The sequence below is a fragment of the Ahaetulla prasina genome, chromosome 15 (assembly GCF_028640845.1).
Source record: "Ahaetulla prasina isolate Xishuangbanna chromosome 15, ASM2864084v1, whole genome shotgun sequence".
Lineage (NCBI taxonomy): Eukaryota > Metazoa > Chordata > Lepidosauria > Squamata > Colubridae > Ahaetulla > Ahaetulla prasina.
The window spans coordinates 17581320-17605131 of record NC_080553.1 but is presented as its reverse complement, the minus strand read 5'-3'; the positions used below and the strand labels follow the sequence as shown (position 1 = coordinate 17605131).

Here is a 23812-nt window from a genome sequence, read left to right as displayed (position 1 = left end):
GGTTGGTTTTTTTTGTACATGCACAGTCTTACGCCGGGTGGCTAAATTTGGATTTTGCTGGTGCTGGGGGGGGTGGAGAAGGGAAGGTGGTTATTGGCTTCCTTGTTCTCTTGCTTGCCTGCTTTCTTAAGGACTTAAAAACTTTTTTTTTTTGAACCAACGTATTTTAAAATGTAACTAAATATATATAATCTCGAATTTCTTATCTCTTGCAAAATCGACCCCTTATCTCCCTCAAGTATGTTTTCACCGTGTGTTCTTTTCATACGTCTTATGCTGCTGCTCTCTGTCTATTTCATGCCCTTAAATAAATCACAGGGAGGTCCCAGCACCATGGAACGCTCTGTCCCCTGAAGCTTGGCAGACCCTCACTCTTTTTAGCCTTCCGTTGAGGCTTTAGAAGCCTGGCTTCTCTCCCCAAGGCATAGAGAGAAAATTAGACGCACCTTTGAACTGTTTTTGGAGTCGGTTTTATTTCTTTAATGTGTTTATTAGTTGAGTTTTATAGTTTTAAGTGATTTTATATGGGGAAGGAGTGGGAGGTGTGTTTGGGTTTTTGATGGGGAAGTGCCCAGAGGTGGTATAAAGATGGGCAGCTACTTCAATGTTTTAAATCGATAAAAATAAACATTGGCACACTTAATATCTTTACCAAGAAGTAAATAGCTCCTGGGGTGAGTGAGGTTGCTTACCCAAAGCAGCCTTTTAAACAGCAGACTCTTAAAAAAAAACAAAAAAACCCCTCCTATTCTCTTTAATTAAAACGAAAAGATAGAAAAAGAAGTGACTAGTGTAGATTTTTTAAAAACAGGAATGGATTTCTAGCAGGTGCCATTAGCTGTAAAAATGATCCCCCCCCCCGGTTTGCTTAGGAGGCAGGGATGGTGAGCGGGCGGTTCGGAGCAACGGAGGTTAACAGGTTAACGTCCTCTTGGTGCCTTTGATTGACAGCTTGAGCGATCCATATGTTTGGGAAAAGATAGTGATTGCTTTCAGACCGGCCGACCATGAGTATGTTGAAACCGAGCGGGCTGAAAGCCCCCAGCAAGATCAGCAAACCGGGAAGCGTGCTGGCCAAAACAGCCCCACCTGCGGCTGCAGGTAAGGCCGTAAAACAATCACCTTAGGGATGATAGAAGCTGGGGACAGACCTCATCTCGGGTTTCTGTTGCAGGCTTCATGGTTTAAATAGCTCTGGAAAAATTGCGGGGAGGGGGGTGGCGGGTGAGAATCGCAGCAGATAAAACTGGAGAGAGCAAAAAGAAGGAAGTTAGTTAATGTATGCGGCTGTTAGTCCTCGATTTACGGCTTTAACTGAGCCCCGAATTTTGGCTGCTGAATGAGACATCTGTTCAGGGAATTTCGCCCCATTTTACGACCTAGCTTGCCGTGGTTCTTAAGCAAATCGTTGTAGCTGTTACGTTAGTAACCAGGTTTAGCGAATCTGGCTTCTCTTCTGATTTTACTTGTCAGAAGGTCTCAAATATAACGTAACTTCGAGACGCTGCAGCCGTCATAAACCTGAGTTGGTTGCCAGGCGTCTGAATTTGATCGCGGGGATGCTGCAACGGTCGTAAGTGTGAAAAATGGGCCCAAATCACTTTTTTTCAACGCCTGCACTCCACTCTCTTCCTCCCCTTTGCCTCTCGGTTGATCAAAAGAGGGGCACCCCCGGTAGCCAGTGACCCCCTGTGAATGGTACCCCGAAGTTGCTCTGGCCATCTAGCCTGGTTTCTGCTCTCTGCAGATTCAAGGAAAGGGTGGAGGGAGGCTTAGCTGAGGATGGGATACCAAGAGGCGATGCACACCTTGCGTCCAGAAGGCCTTGGGAGGCCTCGGCCATGCCAAGCTTTTGAACAGCTGCCTTGGCTTCCTAACTTTGTGGAGGACATCCCAAGAGGGTTTCCTTCAGAAGTCTTCAAGAAAAGTGTCGTACAGGGAGTCCTCGAGTTACAACGGTAACCATGAGCCAGCCCATCACGGTCGTAAAGCGGGTCAATCACATGACCGACTTGATTTTATAACCCGCTTTGCAGCAATCATTAAGGGAAGCCGTGGGCCAGTACGGTCATAAGTGGGGGACAGCTCTCGTTAATGTGGGCTACCTATCCATGACGCTCTCTTCCTTCTCCCTCCTTTTTCCGTTTCAGCCTCTCCGGAAAAGACTCCGGCCACGGAGAAGCCTCCCCCCACAGACGGTCCGGATGAGTTTGTGGACGACTTTCGAATCGGGGAGCGTATTTGGGTCAATGGGAATAAACCCGGCTTCATCCAATTCTTGGGAGAAACCCAGTTTGCTCCCGGTCAGTGGGCAGGGATCGTGTTGGACGAAGCCATTGGCAAGAACGATGGTTCCGTGGCCGGAGTGAGGTATTTCCAGTGTGAGCCCTTGAGGGGCATCTTCACCAGACCTTCTAAACTCGCCCGGAAGGCCGTTTCCAAGGATGAAGCCAATGGGACCCAGGCGTCTCACGCCTCTCGGGCCTCGTCGCCCACGTCCACCTCAGCGGCCAGCCTCGTGTCTTCTCCTTCAGCAGCAGCCCATCTGCCGCCCACCGGCATACCTCAGAAGATGTCTCCTCTGGCCACCAAGGAAATGGCCGTTTCTCATGCGAGCAACCTCTGTAAAACCCCCAGCGAATCTATTTCGAACCTTTCGGAAACCGGGTCCTTGAAGAAAGGTGAACGAGAGCTCAAAATGGGAGACCGAGTGTTGGTAAGTTGTCGAGTGGCTGTTTTGGAGTTGTGTGTTGATTTGTTGACGTTGTGGCTTAATGCAACGAGCTTCAACCCCAACAAGATCCTCAAATTCCTGTGATATCTCCAGCTTCTCACACTGAGCTCTCCATGAGATCTCCACACTGTCTACCTTGGGATCTTGCTTAGGAAGAGATCATTGGAGATCCTATTGGGTCAACGGAGGTCCCAGAGAATCCTTGTAGATGCTGCGCGGTTGTGGTCTCTTCATCCATGAGAGATCGTTACCGTTGTGAATATGATTAGTTGTTGGGTTAGTATTTTGGAAACTAGAGAATATTTTGTATGGAAAAGTAGCTTCTGAATCCTCCCTTTGGACAATTCAGGAACAAGAGCATCAGTATTTATGGAGGTCTTTCAAATCTCTGTGTGGGAAAGAAGAAGAGACGTAGTTATCTCTAGCTGGATAAGTTGTCTTCTCAGCTCAGTGAAGGCCAGGCAGGAGAGATGGTTGAAAATGTTCTGGATTTTGTGGTTTTAAAGACTGTAGAGAAGGAAGGCTGAAAGGTGGTGCATCTAGAACAGTATTTGTCAACCTTAGCATATTTTAAGACTTGCGGATTTCAACTCCCAGAATTCCCCAGCCAGCAACGCTGGCTGGGGAATTCTGGGAGTTGAAGTCCACACATCTTAGAATGATGGGAATTGAAGTCCACGCATCTTCCCCAATGCTAGCTGGGGAATTCTGGGAGTTGAAGTCCACACATCTTAGAATGATGGGAATTGAAGTCTGTGTATCTTCCCCAATGCTAGCTGGAGAATTCTGGGAGTTGGAGTCCACACATCTTAGAATGATGGGAATTGAAGTCCACGCATCTTCCCCAATGCTAGCTGGGGAATTCTGGGAGTTGAAGTCCACACATCTTAGAATGATGGGAATTGAAGTCCGTGTATCTTCCCCAATGCTAGCTGGGGAATTCTGGGAGTTGAAGTCCACACATCTTAGAATGATGGGAATTGAAGTCCACGCATCTTCCCCAATGCTAACTGGAGAATTCTGGGAGTTGGAGTCCACACATCTTAGAATGATGGGAATTGAAGTCCGTGTATCTTCCCCAATGCTAGCTGGAGAATTCTGGGAGTTGGAGTCCACACATCTTAGAATGATGGGAATTGAAGTCCACGCATCTTCCCCAATGCTAGCTGGGGAATTCTGGGAGTTGAAGTCCACACATCTTAGAATGATGGGAATTGAAGTCCACGCATCTTCCCCAATGCTAGCTGGGGAATTCTGGGAGTTGAAGTCCACACATCTTAGAATGATGGGAATTGAAGTCCACGCATCTTCCCCAATGCTAACTGGAGAATTCTGGGAGTTGGAGTCCACACATCTTAGAATGATGGGAATTGAAGTCCGTGTATCTTCCCCAATGCTAGCTGGGGAATTCTGGGAGTTGAAGTCCACACATCTTAGAATGATGGGAATTGAAGTCCACGCATCTTCCCCAATGCTAACTGGAGAATTCTGGGAGTTGGAGTCCACACATCTTAGAATGATGGGAATTGAAGTCCGTGTATCTTCCCCAATGCTAGCTGGAGAATTCTGGGAGTTGGAGTCCACACATCTTAGAATGATGGGAATTGAAGTCCACGATCTTCCCCAATGCTAACTGGAGAATTCTGGGAGTTGAGTCCACACATCTTAGAATGATGGGAATTGAAGTCCGTGTATCTTCCCCAATGCTAGCTGGAGAATTCTGGGAGTTGAAGTCACACATCTTAGAATGATGGGAATTGAAGTCCACGCATCTTCCCCAATGCTAGCTGGAGAATTCTGGGAGTTGGAGTCCACACATCTTAGAATGATGGGAATTGAAGTCCGTGTATCTTCCCCAATGCTAGCTGGAGAATTCTGGGAGTTGGAGTCCACACATCTTAGAATGATGGGAATTGAAGTCCACGCATCTTCCCCAATGCTAGCTGGGGAATTCTGGGAGTTGAAGTCCACACATCTTAGAATGATGGGAATTGAAGTCCACGCATCTTCCCCAATGCTAGCTGGGGAATTCTGGGAGTTGAAGTCCACACATCTTAGAATGATGGGAATTGAAGTCCACGCATCTTCCCCAATGCTAACTGGAGAATTCTGGGAGTTGGAGTCCACACATCTTAGAATGATGGGAATTGAAGTCCGTGTATCTTCCCCAATGCTAGCTGGAGAATTCTGGGAGTTGGAGTCCACACATCTTAGAATGATGGGAATTGAAGTCCACGCATCTTCCCCAATGCTAGCTGGGGAATTCTGGGAGTTGGAGTCCACACATCTTAGAATGATGGGAATTGAAGTCCGTGTATCTTCCCCAATGCTAGCTGGAGAATTCTGGGAGTTGGAGTCCACACATCTTAGAATGATGGGAATTGAAGTCCACGCATCTTCCCCAATGCTAGCTGGGGAATTCTGGGAGTTGAAGTCCACACATCTTAAAAGATGCTAAATTGAAGAATACTATTCTAGATGCCTTTGAACCATCTAATCTGATCAGGAAGTGGATTTTTTTTTTAAAGTGCAATGTAAACAAAATAAGTAAAAAAAAAATCTTTATTTCTCTCAGCTCCACTTTAAGGAAAGCACATTCTGTTTTTCTTTTAATTTATCAGCGCACCTTGATTCGTCCTTTTAGCCGTAATCACATTGCAAATCTTTTTTTACGTATTTATTTTCTTTCTTCTACTTACCATCCCATTCCCAATCCGGGTGGGAAAAACAGATAAAATGCCTGGTGATCTCAGTCAGCTGTCCTGGCTTGTTAAGGTTTTGCGTCACCCCTCCTGAGTTGAATGGTGTTGTCATGCTATGCTAAAAAAAGACTTGGCAAAACCTCGGGCTGCTCTTTCATTATTATTTATTTTTTAGTACTTTTCCCCCGGATGTGAGTGAAAGTCTCCAGGGCAGCTGTTTTCAACCATTGGTCAGGATGTTCTCATCTTGGGAGGGTGACGCGGTGTAAATTTACTAAACTGGGTGGTTTTTTTCCCCAAAAAGAAAGGAAATCATTCACCCTGTACCTGCGTGTTTTAAGATGGAAATGGAAGGAAGTGTGAATTTTGCTTGGCAGAGTTTATTTTCTGAGTCTTCCTATATAGGTAGCCCTCGCCTTAATGACGACAATTGAGGCCCAAAAATTTGTATTGCTAAGCAAGACGGTTGCTAAGTGAGTTTGGCTCCATTTTACGTCCTTTCTTGCTGCAGCGGTTAAATTTGTAACAGGGTTGTTAAGTGAATCTGGCTTCCCCATGGACTCTTATTTGTCAGATGACCCCGTCATAAATATGAGTCACTTGCCAAGTGTCGGGATTTTGATCACGCGACCCTGGGGACGCTGCAGCGGTCATCGGGTGTGAAAAACCGACGTCGTAAAGTCACTTTTGTTCAGTGCCGTTTTAACTTTGAACAGTCACTAAACGAACTGGGGCAAAACTGACTTAACAAATGTCTCGTTTAACGACAGAAACGAGCTCAGTTGCAGTACTGAGATGATGAGGACTTACCTTTGCATGACGCAGAAGCCCATCATTTTGGAATATAATTATTTTGGGGTGGAGTATTACGACGCCTTCGCCTCCACTTAACCCTGTTTCTGCAGTCGATGAAAGGAGCGTTTTTAATCCACCCATTCAGAATTTTGTTTTTAAAAAAGCAGATTAAGTTTCTCTAAAGACAACCACCTTGAGGAACGACTTCGTTGGTTGGCGCAGCTTAGCTGCCTCCAGGTAGGGTGAAAAATGCTGGGTCTGCAAATCTCGTGCCCCAACAGGTTGTTTGCCTTTTGGGCACAGTGGGTTAAAAAAAAAAAAAAGAGCAGCCAAGGTGAGATCGTTCATTTAGCAAGGTTAATGACGATAAAATTGCCCTGCACGCAAGATATTGGAAAGATATTGGAAAGGGCCGTGGTAGCTCAGGCTGTAAGAAGCCTGTTATTAGAACACAGCAGCCTGCAATTACTGCAGGTTCGAGCCCGGCCCAAGGTTGACTCAGCCTTCCATCCTTTATAAGGTAGCTAAAATGAGGACCCAGATTGTTGTGGGGGCAATAAGTTGACTTTGTAAATATACAAATAGAATGAGACTATTGCCTTACACACTGTAAGCTGCCCTGAGTCTTCGGAGAAGGGCGGGATATAAATGTAAATTAAAAAAAAATAATTGTCAAAACATTAAAGGATTGGTTTTTCTCTTTGCTGAACCAGGAAAAATGATTTTGAAGTTAACTGCATAGCGTAGCGTTTCTCCAGCTTGCCAGCTTGAAGATGGGTGGACTTCAACTCCCAGAATTCCCCAGCCAGCCAGTATGGCTGGCTGGGGAATTCTGTGAGTTGAAGTCCACTCATCTTCAAGTTGCCAAACTGGAGAAACAGGGATATAAGGGTTATGTGAATCCATCCAGTGGTGGTTTCTACCGGTTCACCCGGGTTCAGGCGAACCAGTAGTGGCAGCAGCAGGAGGCTCCGCCCACCCACCTGGACGTCCTCACGGACGCTCTGCGCATGCGCAGAAGGTTATGCGCAGAAGCGCCGCCACCATTCCGAACCGGTAGCGGAGGTAAGCAGAACCCACTACTGGAATCCATCTGTGCTTGTGGCTTTATGCTGGAGGCAAAGGAAGCTCCAAACTACCAAATAAACTAAAATAATAAAATAAGCTTCACGCTTTCGGTTTATGTCATCATTTCCTCACTTGGTCTCCTATCAAGGTTAAACCATCTGAATTGTTTTTTGGCAAACGTAGCCGGTCGTGTCACTGGCCAAAGAAAACAAATTTCCAAAATAACTTCATTCACACGGAAGAGGAAGTCGTGAAGAGCCAGTTATTATTTTAGGTTTGGTCTTCATTCGAATTGGCTAAAGTCTGCAGTCTTTATTTTTGGCGAGGTTTCGGCCTGGTGAGCAGAAAAACGTAACAGTAGGAGCGCCAATTGTGGTTCTAATTTAGCTGGAGATTTTTTTTAAAAAAAAAGATGGTGCAAAATTCTTTTCCACTTTCTTTCTTTTCAAATTTCTTTCTTTTTAATTTTCTTTTCAAATTTGTTTTAACTTTCTTTTCATCTTTCTTTCTCTTTCTTTCTTTTTCTTTCTCTTCCTTTCTCTCTCTTTTTCTTTTTCTTTCTCTCTCTCTCTCTCTTTCTTTCTTTCTTGCTAGGTTGGGGGAACGAAAGCCGGTGTGGTGCGTTTTTTGGGGGAGACGGATTTCGCCAAGGGGGAGTGGTGTGGCGTTGAATTGGATGAACCTCTGGGCAAAAACGATGGCGCCGTTGCTGGAACAAGGTAAGATCCCGTCCGGCTGAGAACCAGGATAGCCTGGCAGATCGTGAAAAAATGGCGACCGTGAGAAAATCCCTCTGGAGTTTTGGTTATGCCGTGTTTCCCCAAAAATAAGACCCCGTCTTATATTTTTTTTGAACCCTGAAATAAGCGCTTGGCCTTATTGCCATGCGCTCAGAAGCCCGATTGGGCTTATTATCAGGGGAGATCTTATTTTGGGGGAAACAGGGTAGCACAAGGAAAGGGAGCCCACAAGTTTCAGGACCCTTGTTAGATTCCTGTTGCAAAAACAGGCCTAATTGTCCATACAAGTTGCATCCTTACCTTTCTCTAGTGGAGGAAAGTTTTTTTAAAAAAAATATTTATCTCATAAGACTCGAGAAATACGCAATATTTTTCCTCTGTGGGCTGTTTTCACGGTTGGGTCTCACCTTCCCTCCGCCTCAGGTACTTCCAATGCCAATCCAAATACGGCCTCTTTGCTCCTGTGCATAAAGTGACCAAGATCGGCTTCCCGTCCACCACTCCGGCCAAAGCCAAGCCCGCTGTCCGGAAAGTCCTCCCCACGCCCACCAGTCTGAAACGCAGCCCCAGCGCCTCGTCCCTCAGTTCTCTCAGCTCAGTGGCCTCTTCTGTAAGCAGCAAGCCGAGCCGTGCGGGACTAGTAAGTTTCTTTTCGTATTGCGTGCTTGACAACCCTAGAGCACACCCCATTTTTGTGTGTGTGTGTGTGGGTCTTTCTCACACAGATGCATTTGCACTGCTCATTTTGGCCGTTTAGCACTGCCCGTTTGCCTTTTTCTAAGGGTGCCCGATCTCTGAAAGCATGCATGAAAAAAAACTTGGCTAGCTCTGTGGAATAGAAGCGTTTGTGTTTAAGCCGTTATCCTAACCTTTAATCCAAACTAACCGCAGTTTTAAAAAATATTTATCTCATAAGACTCGAGAAATAGGCAATATTTTTCCTCTGTGGGCTGTTTTCACGGTTGGGTCTCACCTTCCTTCCGCCTCAGGTACTTCCAATGCCAATCCAAATACGGCCTCTTTGCTCCTGTGCATAAAGTGACCAAGATCGGCTTCCCGTCCACCACTCCGGCCAAAGCCAAGCCCGCCGTCCGGAAAGTCCTCCCCACGCCCACCAGTCTGAAACGCAGCCCCAGCGCCTCGTCCCTCAGTTCTCTCAGCTCAGTGGCCTCTTCTGTAAGCAGCAAGCCGAGCCGTGCGGGACTAGTAAGTTTCTTTTCGTATTGCGTGCTTGACAACCCTAGAGCACACCCCATTTTTGTGTGTGTGTGTGTGTGGGTCTTTCTCACACAGACGCATTTGCACTGCTCATTTTGGCCGTTTAGCACTGCCCGTTTGCCTTTTTCTAAGGGTGCCCGACCTCTCAAAGCATGCATGAAAAAAAACTTGGCTAGCTCTGTGGAATAGAAGCGTTTGTGTTTAAGCCGTTATCCTAACCTTTAATCCAAACTAACCGCAGTTTTTAAAAAAAAAAAAAAAAGAGAGAGAGAGGTTACGTTTTGGTTTGTTAAAAGTGAAGGGGATCTGGCTTACAATCTGCCAAACGCATAGAGTAATGTTTCTGCAAACGCATAAGAGACATAGGTATACCTGCAATAATACGTCTGCAGTAAATATGTATATGCAGATATGTGCATGACTGCAGTGGTATTCTCTCGGAGAGCATCGTACATTAAAAAGAGGGTGGAAGATCCAGAAGCCCTGAATTAAAATGGCATCCCTCTAAAACCACTGATATTTTATATATATATATATATATATATATATTTGTTTTCTGAGGTTTTCGCGGGTGTTTGTATGTAGGTCTTTGGTTATTCGGGTTTTCTCCCGCGTAAAATTGGAAGTGTCTTGGTGACATTTCGACGAAGTCTCATTCGTCATCTTCAGGCTTCAGCTTCGTGCTTCTGGGAGCAATGTGTGATTGCAGCTGTTTCTTCCTTTTTAGAGGGGGTTTGAACTGATTGGGTGGGAGCTTGGCTGTGCTCTGATTGGATGGGGTTTTTTGTGCTCTGATTGGCTGATGAAGCCCCCACCCAAACAGGACACACCCCCAGCCAATCAGAGCACAAAAAAACCTCCATCCAATCAGAGCACAGCACACTTCCAATTTTACATTTTAATTTTATTCGGGAGAAAACCCGAATAACCAAAGACCTACATACAAACACCCACGAAAACCTCAGAAAACAAATATATATATATATATATATATATATATATATATATATATATATATACGCAGGGAGACTGAATCAAGCTGCAGGGGGTTGCACTTTTCAAACTATACTGTGGGTTTACATTTCTCTGTCAATTAAAGACACAAATATACTGTGTACATGCTTAAATGTGCATATATGATTGAGAGACGGAAGTGAGCGTGGCTGGGTGGTTTTAATTTTTATTATTAAAAAATTAATATTAATTTTTAAAAAATTATATTACATGCTGATTTTGAGCATTACTGGGGTTTGCTTCAAAAACATGGTTAAATTCACCTGACCCGATGTACAGGTATTCCTTGACTTACGACCGCACCTGAACCCAGATTTTCTGTTGCTAAGTGAATTTTGCTCCATTTTACGAACTGTCAGAATTGTTAAGTGAATCACCGCAGTCGTTAAGTTAGCAACCGCGTTGTTAAGCGAATCCTGCTTTCCCCATTGACTCCGCTTATCAGAAGGGCGCAAAAGTGGAACACTGACCCCTGGGACTGTCGTAAATACGAGTCGGGTCCCAAGTGTCCAAGTTTTGATCACGCAACCGCGGGTGGGTGCTGCCAGGGACATAAGCCATAAGTCACTTATTCCAAATGCCGTTGTAACTTTGAACGGTCGCTAAACGAACGGTTGTAATTTGAGGACTACCTGTATTATCTAAATGGTAGGAATGTCTTACGCCAAAAAAAAACCCCCGCCTCTCTTTCTTTACTCTTCAGTTGTGAACCATAAACGTATCTGACAATCTCCTGGTCGCCTTGCAAATTGTATATTTTATTACCTTAACTTCATACTCACACCGTAGATTAATGCTTAACCTGAAACATCAACGGCTGAATCGTGAATCACCTGCAGGAAAATTTGGCAGCTCTTCCCCGTCAAGTGAGGGCTTAAAATTTGCAAACTACACACACCGGTAGCGTCTTCCGCCAAATTTGGCAAGGGCCCTTGGTTTTTGCTGCATGTGATTCCAGGTTGTGGCTCAGATAAGGGAACGGATTCCTAGGTTTAACTGAAGGACGGTTTTTATGTTTAGCGAGCGCCCTGGCCAGAGAACGCTTAGCAGCTTAACCAGCTAATCTGCTCTAGGCTCCCTCTGCTTAGGTTGAGGCCATCTACCCTTTGTTTCTCTTTGAACTCTTCTGTTTCCTATTCTCCCGAATGCTGCATTAAGAGTCTTGCTATGCAGGTACGTTCACTTCCTTTCTTGACTATTAGGAGGGTGGAAGTACACGGAACACGGAAGCAAAGTTAGGTTTTTCCTAAAACGGGGGTGCTCGTTCGGGTAGCTCAAGGTTGCAGGGCTTTTAAGACGCACGGACTTCAACTCCCAGGATGTCTGAGGTGAGGCAACCCAGGAGCAAATACAGTAAACAGAGGTTTGTATTTAAATAGTGGTTTTATCTACAAAGAATATATACATACACATACTTTAGTCAGACCTCAAACAAACAGCAATCAGCAATTACAGCACACAGGGAGAGAGAGAGATACACCCCCAACAGGGCCTCTTATTATTATAGGCTCTTAAAGTGATACCAGCCCAAAAACCTTGCTGACTCATTCTGAGCATTACATCATCGTAGCAGCTGGTCAGCTCTTAAATCATTACCCCGACACAGGATTCCCCAGCCATGGGGAATTCTGGGAGTGGAAGTCCATGCCTCCTAAAAGTAGCCCAGGTTGAGAAACACACAGCTGATGGTGTGCAGAGCTGAAGAAGCTTCTTGGATGAGAAGTGAAACGTCTTCAAGGGAAGACAAGAAAGTCCAGTTGCCCCTTGAAAAAGCACCTTGGGGACAGCTGACGGTCCATCTTCTTTAGCCACTACTAACCTCAACATGGAATAAACCTCATAATTCTTCACTTTGGATAGTAATATGGGGGTCATTCCACCACTTATGCCCCAAAGTTCACACCGTGGACCCTGAATTGGGATTTTCAGCCTTTTTTATATGTATTGGTTCTCTTTAGGGAGTGAGGCTAAAACAGTGATGGCTAACCTTTTTGGTGCCAAGTACTCAAAGCACCCCCTGCCCCCCAAAGCATATGCCGCACCCCGTTTTGGCTTGCAGGTTGTTGCAAACTTGGCACAGAGTCACAAACAGAAGTTTCAAATCTTAAATCGGCCGGATGAACTAATTGCTTCCTGCAAAAGCTCACGTCCCATTCGTTTCTCTTTTACGTCGTATGGGAGGGGCCAATCATCTCCAAGCCTTGCTCCCAAGTCGACCCTGTTTCTCTAATTGTTCCTGTCTCCTGGCAGCTCTGCGCATGCGCACACTGGGAACAGGCTCCTGCTGTTCTTCTTCCTTGCTGATGTCAGACTCCGGAGGCAGCAAAGAACTACCAGATGGCCTTCGCCCCCTCTCTGCCTCATCCGAGCCTCCCCCAGACTCCAGGACTGGCCCACGTTCCTCCCCAACCTCCTCACTGTCGGAATCTGCTGCCAGCTGTACTGGTTGCTGGCGGGCCACAACGGTTTCCTTGAAGACGCTTCATGACCCAGCTAGGTAACATCATCAGTGCTAAGACAGTAGCACTGAAGATGTGACCTAGCTGGGTGATGAAACATCTACAAGAGAATCGCCAAGCTCAGAGAGCACCAAGGACCCTTCATTTCAACCCTAAGATACAAATATTCTTCTTTATTTCCATGATGAATATTTGGTCCTCCCCGTGCAGATCCACCGGGCGACCACTGCAAAGCTCCACCGATTCCATCCAAACTCAAGACTCCGGTATGCAACACCGGTATGTGTTTTTGGACCTTCCCGGCACTAGCTGGGCTGTTCAAAATCCCTCTCTCTCGTTCTTGTAGTTGACAGAGACGTCCTCTCGGTACGCTCGGAAGATCTCGGGCACCACCGCCCTGCAAGAGGCGCTGAAGGAGAAGCAGCAGCACATTGAACAGCTCCTGGCCGAGCGGGATTTGGAGAGGGCGGAAGTGGCCAAGGCCACCAGCCACGTTGGAGAGATAGAGCAGCAGCTTGCCTTGGCGCGGGATGGGCACGATCAGGTGAGCCGAGGGGGTTTAGCCTGTTCGGAGGTTAGTCCACTCTGGCAAGTGCAAACCTGCAACTTTATTGCCTTCTCCCCATGCTACAAGAATCTTCCCCCGGGAACAACCAGATAAGCAATAGTGGAAGTTAAGGAGGGTCAGACTTATGCCCCTTGCGGCTGCGTAAGGACTCAAGGCTAGTTCGCCGCTTGACTCCTCCTTCCTGCCTAGCTGGGAATTTCCGAACATCAGCTCTCTCTTCCGTGCAAAAGGTCCCTCCCTTTTCACAGCCCTGTAAATCTTTTATGTGGGGCAGAGTCGGGGTGATTGGATGGAGCCGAGCATTTATTGGCCTGGCGCCACCTTTCTGCACAAAACCTTTTCTGTGCAAAAGATGTAAGGGAGTAAAAAGATTCCATATTACCAAGACTGTTTTCACCCGAGAGGTTTCATCATTTTAGCAAAAGTTGGCTTATTTCGGAAATCCGTTCGCTAAATTAATTGCTCGTTCTTTCTCTCCACCCCATGAGGGATAAAAAGTTGCCAGAGTTTAGCTAAATTTTGGACGCAAAAGGACGTAGCATTTGGGGGAACGAAGGCTAGGCCTTGGGAGAACCAAATAGCTGGATTTGGATTAGGAAGCAGCGCATCTTCTATGTAGCTCGTTCGCCGTAGCTTCATTTAAGTTAAAAGCGGCATTTTTTTTCTCACCTGCGTGTCTGTTACTCAGCGAATACTGGAAATGGAGGCGAAAATGGACCAGCTGCGAGCCTTGGTTGAAGCCGCTGATAGAGAAAAAGTAGAATTGCTGAACCAGCTGGAGGAGGAGAAAAGGTAAAAACAAAGATGCAAACAAGCAGGAAAAATTGGGGAAATTATGTACAGGTAGAGCTCTCCAGCCAACGTAGCTCTTCTTTGCTGGAATTATAATCCGGGAATGGTCAGGGAGGGGATTCTGGGAAGAATCAGCAGTGAACAGCGCTCCATGCATTCAATCCTCTGTCTATAAGACTGGGGGGGGATCAAAAGAGATCATGCAACTGGTTTTTTGTTTTTTTTTAATGATCTAGATCAGGGGTCTCCAACCTTGGTCCCTTTAAGACTTGTGGACTTGAACTCCCAGAGTCCCTCAGCCAGGAGGGTGAGTTGAAGTCCACAAGTCTTAAAGGGACCAAGGTTGGAGACCCCTGGCCTAGATCAGGGGTTTGCAACCTTAAACACTCAAAAGAGCCATTTGGTCCCATTTCCCACAGAAAAGAAAACACCGGGAGTCACAAAACCCTTCCCGCCCCTGACTATTTCTTGAGCGGCCACAAAAACTAGCATATGTAGTTGAATTAAACCTTCTGTTTTCTTCTGAAACTTTTCTTTTCTTGGATTTATCCATGGTTGGCCTATCGGGGATTGAAAAGCTCAATAATCGCGTGCCGGCAGGTGTCGCACATTGGCGGTTGTGACGCATATTTTGAGTCACAGGGAGCCGCAGCTGAGGGGTGAAAGAGCCAAATGCGGCTCCAGAGCCACATGCAGCTCCAAAGCCACAGGTTGCTGACCCCTGTTCTAGATGGATCTTTTAACACCATCCAGGTAGAATTACAACCGTTTTCTACAAAAAGGGCAGAGAAACAGTCTCTCTAACCCATAGGCATCTGGTTTGAATCTTCTAAAATCTCGAATCTCTTCTAAAATCAGAATTATTCCGCTATGATTCTTAATTCTCCCCAGAATATGAGAAATAAGCTTCCTTGTTTTGTTTTAAATTGGTTCACAGGAAGGTTGAGGATCTCCAGTTCCGGGTCGAAGAAGAATCTATCACTAAAGGCGATTTGGAGGTAAACATCTCTCCAATTCTCTTAAACCAGCTACACGGAAAAGGAAGCGCTTATACCGTAGCCACCTACCAAGAGAGTAAAGAAAAACAGTGGCTTCTAATCACGTCTGAAAGGACCCCTGATGTGGCTTAAACTTTGCTAGCTGCGTGCGTTCTCACATTTGACTAGATTTTTCTTTCTAATTCTTTTTGTCTCTGCCGTGAGTAAGTAACATTTTTCATTCTTGCGTTTCGCTTCCGTTGTCGCTCGATAAACCTTTCTGGATGCCTTCCCAAATCCCTAATAAAAACCGTTCGTTAAAAACGCCCCACTGGAAGTTGGCGATAGAAAGCTTTAAAACTCGCAGTGGGTCGCTTCCCCTTTGCCGAAGCGAAGGCCTGAAGACCAATACTAAGATGGAGGCTGAGAAAACCCCAGCACAATCCAGCAAGAGCTAAGATTGATGCTGACGTATCGTTTTGTCCTTCTTTGGGAAGACTTTCAAAGAACGCCAGGGTTTAAAAGCAGTCAGATGGCGACCCGAACGTCTGAACTGTGTTCCCGGCTTTCTTCCACAAAATTGCAGGCCTACGCAACACTTTGCAAGTTGGTCTTCAGCAGTGAAACCCACACGCTCTTTCTGGTTTTGCACGCTAAATCCACACAGTCGGACGCCAAATTCACATCCTCTGTAGCACGCGTTGTGGCATGTTGCTGCTTGATTTTCAGAAAATGAAACTCTTTGTAAGATGTTCAGTAAATGCTTTCCTCCTGATCTCGTGTATCATGCAAAAAGATGGAAACTGACATGCTTGAGCTGCAGATAATACCCAGATTGAAAGCAGGAGGGTTGAAGTTAATATTTCATATTAATATCATCTTTAGTTCTACTTTTTTATGTTCTCCATTTTATCTGGACTTTTCAAGGAATGCTCATTTTCAGCCTGTGGTTCTTTTGTCTATTTGTGTTTGTGTGTGTGTGTGTGTGTATGCCTGTGATCAGTAAACTGAAAAACTGTATATTGTTATTACTGTTGTTATTAGTTTGAGATACGGTACATACAGGTAGCCCTTGTTTAGCGACTGTTTGCAGTTAGGACTGCAACTTTGCAACCAATCCTCGCAGGTCTTGTGAAGCGAAGGAATGCTGAAGTCCGATCACAAGCCCAGTCGTGGTTTCATTTAGTGACGTCTTGCCCGTCGCTGAAGGTGGGCAACCTGTGTGTGCTCAGGTCTTCTGTATCCCTAAGACGGCTGGTTCATGAACGTCAGAATTGCTAAATCTTTCTCTTTAACCACAAAGAGCTCACCAGGTCATCCTTGTAGAACCCGTGCCCACTACACCGTTGAGAAGTTTCAAAAAAGTAGGTCCATGAGAAGATCCGAGGCCTACTTACTGGTCCTAAAGTTGCACATTCTGGTCATTTCATACTATGACTCTGGCTAGAAATCACACTTCTTGCCCTGCCCTTTCCACTCACTTACAAGTGCGCAGGCAAGGACACAAACATTTATGGCAGGCGCTACATCACTGTCCTTTTGTGGAACTCGTGTGAGCACTGCAACCTACCAAGCCGTACCAATAATTTACGTTTGATTGAGGAGCTGCTAGCGGTGTAAATGTCCCGCCCCCCTTGCCTCAACTCGCTTCCTTTTTTTTAAAACTTGTATTTTGAACCTTCGCGTTGAATGTTCCGCTGAACTTATTTTCGTCTTAATTTTTGCCGATAGCCAAAGAGAGACATTTCTGGAGACCCTGAAAAAAATGTAAGAGGACCTCTGACTTGTGTGGAGACATGCCTGCCTTTCCTTTCTCCCGGTCTTTAACCCCCGAGTCTTTCCCCATAAAGCCTTTGTGGATGATGCTTTTTTAACCACTAACTAACGCAGATCGTCCTCGGGACATTCGCTGTGCCTGCATGGAATCGAAGCTACCCTCGCAGGTTTTAAAAACATTAGGAGCTTGGCCGGAAGCAGAAGGCTGGAGGAAGAGAAGCAGGATTCCTAAAAGCTGAGCTTTTGTACTGACCTTCAAACTTAGCACGGCGTCCTCCTCCATGCTTAAACCTTGCAAGCGTCTCGTAAGGAATTTTTGCTTGCAGAGATTTGCTTCAAAAGCTTGAATTGGCTGATTCGCCAAGGATCCGGGCCAAGTTGGGCGATTTCCTAGCGTGGGTCCCATTCCGTAAATTAATAAGAGAAAGTGAGAAATCAGGATGGCAGAAAAGTTATTTTTCTTCATTCCCAGCCCACCCCGGTCCTCCATAGCTTTGTTCTCCCAAGAGTTTTGTGAAAGATCTCCCCTTTTACAGAATGTTTTATATTATATGTCCCCTGCATTGTACGTTGCATGTGTGTGTAGTGTGACTCCTAGGGAAAACGGGAGGACATTTCAGACCTCCTGTCCCTTTTCCTACGCACAAAAAAGTTGGCCTCGTCTCCAAGATCTCTAGAGGGCCCTTTCTGCTTTTTCTCCCCCTGTGCAGAATAAAATCCTGAAGCTGGCACTTTTGTCTTGCCGCCTGGCCTTGTGCGTTCTGATTGCACAGTCAAATATTGTGATTATATATATATATATATATATTTGGGTGCTCTTCTTAAATCAAGCTAGTGGCGTAGCTGAATGAAATCTGCATGTGACGTACTCTCTCTTTTTTTCTTTTTCTTTTTGTGAATGCTTTTCTTTCTGCACCCAAATTTTTTTCTAAGCAGGGTATATGTACTCTTGTCTTTTTTTATTTTTTTTTTGGTGTCCCCTCCCAAATGAAATCCTTTGCGTTTGAATATTGATTTCATTCAGCGTTTGCAAAGAAGATTACAGTCCACTTCTCCGAAACACACACACCCCCTTCCCATTTTAATCCAGGTGCCAACTCTTGGGAGAAAACAAAGGTCTTGTGACATCTTAAAAAAAACAAAACCCTGCTAGGTTTGAAGAAGACTCAAGGCCACGAACACCTGTTCAGTTCTTCATTGATTGGAGCAGGGTCTCGTCAAGTAATATCTCCAGTTCTCCTGGATTACCACTTCTGTAATTCCTAATCCACAGGCCGTGCGGACTGGAGACCACCAAGTTACCTATCTTCTTTAGGGTTTGTTAAGCAAAAATAGGATAGCGGCCACTTAATAGGTTGGTCTCCCCTACTTCAATCCATCTAGTGAGCTTCTGGAGTAGAAGGATGAAGAGCCAATTAAATTTGGGGTGTTGCCTATGTCTACCCAACCTGTTCCAACAACCAGATGTTCTAGTGAAACACCTCATGCTCAACGGTGGATCCGATTGGAGAAGGATGTATTTCAAAGGTCCTCGTAATGACCTGCAATGTAGAAGAGGGAGAGGTTCCTCTTTGACTTTGAGGACCCTGAAGAGTTTGGACTTAACCTAAAGGATACCCTTGATTTACGTGATGGAGTCAGCGAAATAGCCTTGCACCTCTTCTGAAGTCCTTGATGGACCCAAGGAAGGCCTCCGCTTCATCCACGTCAATGATATTTGTGGTTAGAGCTCTCGGATTGCCTGATGCCCTTTTGCAGGTCCGGATCATGTTTCAGCTGTTGACACTGAGGAAGCCTTGCCCCAATTTGTTGGCCTTCCTTTCAGTCATCCCTCCTGTGGAATCTGAAAACACGGTCAAGGAACTTCTAAGGAAAGCTTTTGAGGGGAATCGTAACTCAGTTTAGTCGAGCCGTTTCCATCCAAAGAGGTTTAGTGAAGAAAGTTGGGCTGAGAGGGAACCTGCCCCTACTTCATGTTGGGGTCATCCAGTCTTAACTCCTGGTTCAACACTCGTAAGAACCATGTCATCCCCAATATCTGGCTTGCCAGCTTCTCCTTGAAGACCTTCAGCAAGAAGGTTTGATAACCTTCTTCACCATGAGCTCTGACCCTGATGGGGTCTTTACCCAGAAGAAACCCCTCTTTGCCTTCCTCTAAAAGTGCCTTCCCCTCCTCCAACATAATCACTGAGCCTCTCCCTGCCCCCCTCTCCCCCCCCAGGAAAACAAGTCCTCTTCTAGAACAGGGGTCTCCAACCTTGGTAACTTTAAGACTTGTGGACTTCAACTCCCAGAATTCCTCAGCCAGCAAAGAGGAATTCTGGGAGCTGAAGTCCACAAGTCTTAAAGTTGCCAAGGTTGGAGACCCCTGTATCTACGAGAGAATCCACCACAAGCATAAATCGTGACTGACAAGAGCATTAACTTTTCCTAATTTGTGCTGATAAATGTCACGCCGGTCAGTAACTTTGGCTGCATGGTTTTGTCGCTTTCTGTTTTTTGTGTGTTGTGCTCCTCCGTACATCCACCCTTTGACTCTCGGTGCGTCAGCCCTGAGTCCGTCTTTCGCCTGGTTCATCTTTTTCTTTTCTTTTTTTTTCATTTTTGTCACCCTCTCCCTCTTTCTTCCACCCAACCGCCCACCCTCCCATCTTCTGCTGCTCCTCACTGGTAGAAGACCCGCCGGTGGCACCTCCTGCATGTCGCTCCTCTTTCTTCTCATGCTGGCATGTGATGGTGGCACTGTTGTGTTCTCTTCCTTTCCCTTTTTACTAACAGACGCAGACCAAACTGGAACATGCCCGCCTTAAGGAACTTGAGCAGAGTCTTCTCTTTGAAAAGACCAAAGCTGGCAAACTCCAGAGGGAGTTAGAAGACACTAGGGTAATGGACTTCGCTACGTTTCCATCGAGGTGGCCATGGGGTGTGTGTGCGCGTATCTGTGTGGAAGAGATCTGAGAGTTTTCCTTGGGGAAGGTTTATGACGTTGGAGCTAAGCGGCTGGTTGTGTTTTGGAAGCCCTACCACTTGAGGGGCCCATCAGAGGCCACCAAGGACCCTGCCATTCCAACCCTGAGCTACCAATAATTCTCTTCCGTTGCTACAACTTGATTTTGCCTTTCCATGTCTCGAAACATTCCGTCTTGCTAAACTTAAAAAATCCCTCTTTGTGGACTAGCTTTCAGGCTGTTGTGAAGTCCCAGTTAAAATGATTTTGCAGAAGGGAGCGAGGTGTAATAAATGTAAAACAAGCCTATGAGACGCCAGAACCTCAAGAGTAAGGTAACCAAGCTTCAGGAGCTGAGGAACGTTCAGTTGTCCTTCATCTATAGCAGGGGTCTCCAACCTTGGTCCCTTTAAGACTTGTGGACTTCAACTCCCAGAGTTCCTCAGCCAGCTTTGAGTTGAAGTCCACAAGTCTTAAAGGGACCAAGGTTGGAGACCCCTGATCTATACGGTGAAGACCGTCTTAGCTTCCCAATTGAACTTGAAGGTCTGGATGTCTTCCAAAAGGGACTGGGCAACCATTTGTCTGAAATGATGGAAGGTCTCCTGCTCAAGCAGGGGGTTGCACCAGAAGACCTCCAAGGTCAATTCCCACCAAAAGACCTCCAGGGTCCCTTTCTATTATTCTATGTTCTAAGTCGTGTGAAGAAAGCTTTGGTGGGGAATTGTTCATGGAAGCTGGTTTGGAGATGGGTCGAAATTTCACGACTCTCAATTTTCTGCAGCGGTGAAACCAACATATCGTTAAGCGTTTCACTTTTTAAGGAACCCTTAAAGGCGTTCTACAGACTTGTAATCACGTGCAAGCTGCAGCTGTAAGCTTTTGGGCTTAACAGCCCCCTTATTGCTAATTTCTGATGATCGACCTTTCTCTTGGAATGAAGATTTACTCCTGAGTGTGCAAGAAGATGTTCGTTTTAAATAAAAAGCAAATAACATTTTGCTTGAGTTGTGCAAGGTGTTATTTTATAATGGTACGTGGGATGCCACGAACAGCATCCTAAAAATAGGGAAACGTAGATCATCAGTATGCCCTCCCCCTTTGAAGTCTCTTTCAAAGAACTGAAGATGTCGTGTTAGTACCGAAGTATTTAGAAGACCTCAGTGCTCCTTTTAATGCACTCTTTTATAACAGTCTCTCCTCTTTTTTTTAATGCTGTTTTTTCATAGGTCGCCACTGTGTCTGAGAAATCTCGAATCATGGAACTGGAACGAGATCTAGTATTGCGGGAAAAGGAAGTCGCTGAGCTCCGGTCAAGATTGGAGTCCAGTAAAGTAACCAGCAACGTAGACACGTCTCTCTCACTGCTGCAGGAAATCAGCACTCTGCAAGAGCAGATCGCGTCAGTGAACAAGGAACATCAGGAGGAGTTGAAGTCCTTGCGGGACAAACTTGGGGTCAGCGAAGAATCCTTCCAGAAGGAAATCAAGACCTTGCTGTCCTCCAATGAAAAGATGGTGAAAGAGAACAACTCCTTGAAAGCCAAGCTGGACACGGCCCACAAAGAGAATTTAGAGGCGGTTGAATTGTGGAAATCAAAGTTGGAATCTGCCGTTGCTTCTCATCGGCAAGTGATGGAAGATCTGAAGGCCTCTTTCAGCAAAGGAGCCGGGATTCAGGCAGCGGAGTTTGCAGAGCTGAAGGTGGAGGTGGAGAAGATGAGAGAACATCATCAGAACGAAGCGTCTAACTTGAAGATGAAGCAAGAGAGCGAGAGGTTGGGTCTCGTGAAGGAGATCGAAGCCCTGAAGAGCAAGCTGCTGGAGGTCACCGAGGAGAAGGAGAGAAGTTTGGAAGTGTTGAAGACCCAGCTGGAAAGCGCAGAAGATCAGCACCTGGTGGAAATGGAGGACACCCTTAACAAGTTGCACGAATCCGAAACAAAGGTAAAGGACTTGGAAGGCATCCAGGAGAAGTGTGTGGAGCAAAGCAAGGCCATTGATAGCTTTAAAGCAAAGATCAAAGCTGCTGAAGCAAAGCTCGTCAACCTGGAGGGCCTTCAGCTGGCCCTTTCTGAAGGTAAACTGGAGTTGGAGAAACTCGGGGAGGAGCACGAAGCCGCCAAAAAAAAAATACAGAGTTTAGAAAATGACAGAAATAATGAAAGTAGCCAGGTTTGTACCAGCATCCCATTTTGTGTGTCGTTTTGCTTTAATGTTTTGTCTTTTGTTTTTCCTTTCATTCCATTGATTTGCGTTGAGTTGAGGAATTCTATTTGTTTACACATTTGAAAACTTATTTCAAGCTTTCTGAATGAATTAACAGATCCCCAAAATAGGTTTTTTTTTTAATCTACGGGAGGACAGCAGTAAATATTTGAAGCAGTATAATCCTTCCATGATGGAATTTGCTGCAAGATGTGGGGTTGTCCCTCCATCTGGTGGGGTTTTAACTGGAATTTAGATCAATTCGTAGAATATAAAATGAGACACTCTCTGCTCGGCTTCCAAATAACCTTTAATTATCCATGGGCAGATGGAAGATTTTGGTTGAAATGGGTCTTCAGTTTTCACTTCTATGGAAGACTGTTTAGGGTGCCATCTTGACTGCGGGATAATATTGAACAGGGGGTCTCCCAACTTGGCAACGTTAAGACTTGTGGACTTCCAACTCCCAGAATTCCCCAGTCAGAGTAGACTTGAAGTCCAGAAGTCTTAAAGTTGCCAAGTTTGGGAGATCCTTGATATTGAGCATAGTCCCAAATCTGAAATTCCAACTAGAAAGGTGGGTCTGGATTTTCCCTCTGTCAGCTTCAAGCTTTCATATTTGCCGTCTTCACTTTGAGGAGAAGACAATCAGATGCCTCTCTTTCAATTCAAGAAGCCTCCTCCTTCCTTCAAAAGCAAGTTATGGGTTTCGGAACTTAGAAACGGAGCCTAGAATTCAAAAAAATAATAATCCAGATTTTCTATAATGGTTGCTCTCTTCCTAAAGTTCTCGAGATGCCATCAGGGTCATTCCGAAAGCCATCCGAGTGCATTAACCCCTTCCCTTCATTTTCTGTTCATTGATGTCTTTGTTTTGGCTCGCGTTTTCACTCGTCCTTCTCTTAGATGCCTTGGTTTGCTTTTCTGTTTCGTTTGGATAACTTTTCATTTTTACATCCACCCCTGGTCCACCTGGCTAGGCTGCTAGTCTAGTCAAAGAACTGCAAGCGAGGGAGAAAAAGCTGCTTGATCTTGAGCATCACTTGGGCACAGTCAACCAACTTAAAGATTCTTTGGAAAAAGAGCTGGAGGACCTGGTGAGTAACCGACGGGCGATTGGGGCCGATCCACTCCGGAGCTTTGCTTCAGGGCTTTGAGGGGGAATTTGGCAGCTTCTCGGCTATCCTGTTTCAGAGGCGTTTAGTTATTTTAAGGTAAGATGGTTGAAACAGGAAAAAAAAATTCCACTTTTGCAGTAGTGTTGTTGTGTCTGCGCCCCCCGAGCCGGGCCTCCTGCCAGAAAGTGACTTGGAAAGTGAGGGGGAAGGGCCGTCAGGCTTACCTCGGGAGCACCGGCTTCCCTGGCTCAGCTCCAGGAGCCAGAGGCAGGCCAGGTGGAAGAGATAACGAGGGCTCCATCCCCTGACTCTTTCCTCCCCCAGGCCACACCTTCAGATCCAGCTGATGGCAATCAGGCCTGGCTGGACCCTAGGTTTCGTAGGCAGGAGAGGAGGGAACAACAGAAGCAGGGGTGGGGCAGGCCTAGGAAGTGCTGAGTCATGGAGCCACACCCCACAGGATATAAAGGCAGCAAGAGCTGCTGTGTCTCTTCGTAGCAGGCAGATCAACTGATTAACTGCTAACTGAGAGCTGAAGTACTGTTTGACTCCTCTACAGCAGGATCTCATATTTCCATTCAACAACCCCCTCATAGATATCAGAAAGCCAGTATATTGGCTTAATATGTGATAAGGAAGATCACAACATCCTGGATGATACAAGCAGTCCTTGGTTTACGACCGGTCTCTTAGCAAC

General features: G+C 45.8%; 1 protein-coding gene across 2 annotated transcripts in view; it reads left to right on the top strand.

The window, feature by feature from the left end:
• The window catches only part of CLIP1 (CAP-Gly domain containing linker protein 1), a 65769-nt gene that overhangs the window by 12666 nt on the left and 29291 nt on the right, over window positions 1-23812 (top strand). Inside the window, exons 3-11 of one of the 2 annotated variants that reach the window (XM_058158025.1) lie at window positions 952-1101; window positions 2151-2716; window positions 7894-8018; window positions 8463-8679; window positions 13077-13274; window positions 13987-14090; window positions 15028-15088; window positions 21020-21964; window positions 22978-23094. In XM_058158025.1, coding sequence (XP_058014008.1) covers window positions 1008-1101; window positions 2151-2716; window positions 7894-8018; window positions 8463-8679; window positions 13077-13274; window positions 13987-14090; window positions 15028-15088; window positions 21020-21964; window positions 22978-23094 — 2427 coding nt within the window. In that variant the 5' untranslated portion in view covers window positions 952-1007. Of the gene's footprint in view, window positions 1-951; window positions 1102-2150; window positions 2717-7893; window positions 8019-8462; window positions 8680-13076; window positions 13275-13986; window positions 14091-15027; window positions 15089-16798; window positions 16835-21019; window positions 21965-22977; window positions 23095-23812 lie in introns of those variants that run through there. The other variant, XM_058158024.1, reaches the window with a different exon arrangement.